The sequence below is a fragment of the Eimeria mitis genome, genomic scaffold (assembly GCF_000499745.2).
Source record: "Eimeria mitis Houghton genomic scaffold, Emh_scaff117, whole genome shotgun sequence".
NCBI lineage: Eukaryota > Apicomplexa > Conoidasida > Eucoccidiorida > Eimeriidae > Eimeria > Eimeria mitis.
This window is the reverse complement of record NW_013567995.1, coordinates 35,340-35,674: the sequence shown is the minus strand read 5'-3', so window position 1 is coordinate 35,674 and position 335 is coordinate 35,340. Positions and strand designations below refer to the sequence as shown.

The 335-nt window shown below is 59.1% G+C and overlaps 1 protein-coding gene across 1 annotated transcript in view; it reads left to right on the top strand.

Annotated features, from left to right (window-relative positions):
* The window catches only part of EMH_0086350 (uncharacterized protein), a gene marked incomplete at both ends in the record, with an annotated part of 11,042 nt that overhangs the window by 2,186 nt on the left and 8,521 nt on the right, over nucleotides 1–335 (top strand). Inside the window, one exon of the mRNA XM_013494474.1 lies at nucleotides 245–335. Coding sequence (XP_013349928.1) covers nucleotides 245–335 — 91 coding nt within the window. The remainder of the gene's footprint in view (nucleotides 1–244) is intronic.

Below are 335 nucleotides of genomic sequence, written 5' to 3'. Positions count from 1 at the left end.
CCTGAGGAGACGTCAGTCAGTCTGCTGCTGCACTGTCTGCTGCAGCAAGCAGCAGCAGATGCTGCTGCTAGGTGAGCATTGTCTCTTCTGTGGAGCTCATGCTGCTGCTGCTGCTGCTGCTGCTGTTGCTGTAGCTGCTGGTGTTGCGCTTAGTGCTGCTGTTGTTGCACTGGCTGCTGCTGTTGCTGCTGCTGCTGCTGCAGTTGCTGCTGCAATTGCTGCTGCGTTCCTGTCGGGTCCTTAGGAGAAGGCAGTCTGCTGCAGCTGCTGCCGCTGAGAAGGCTGCAGAAGAAAGCGAGCAGCAGCAGCAGCAGCAGCAGCAGCAGCAGCCGCAA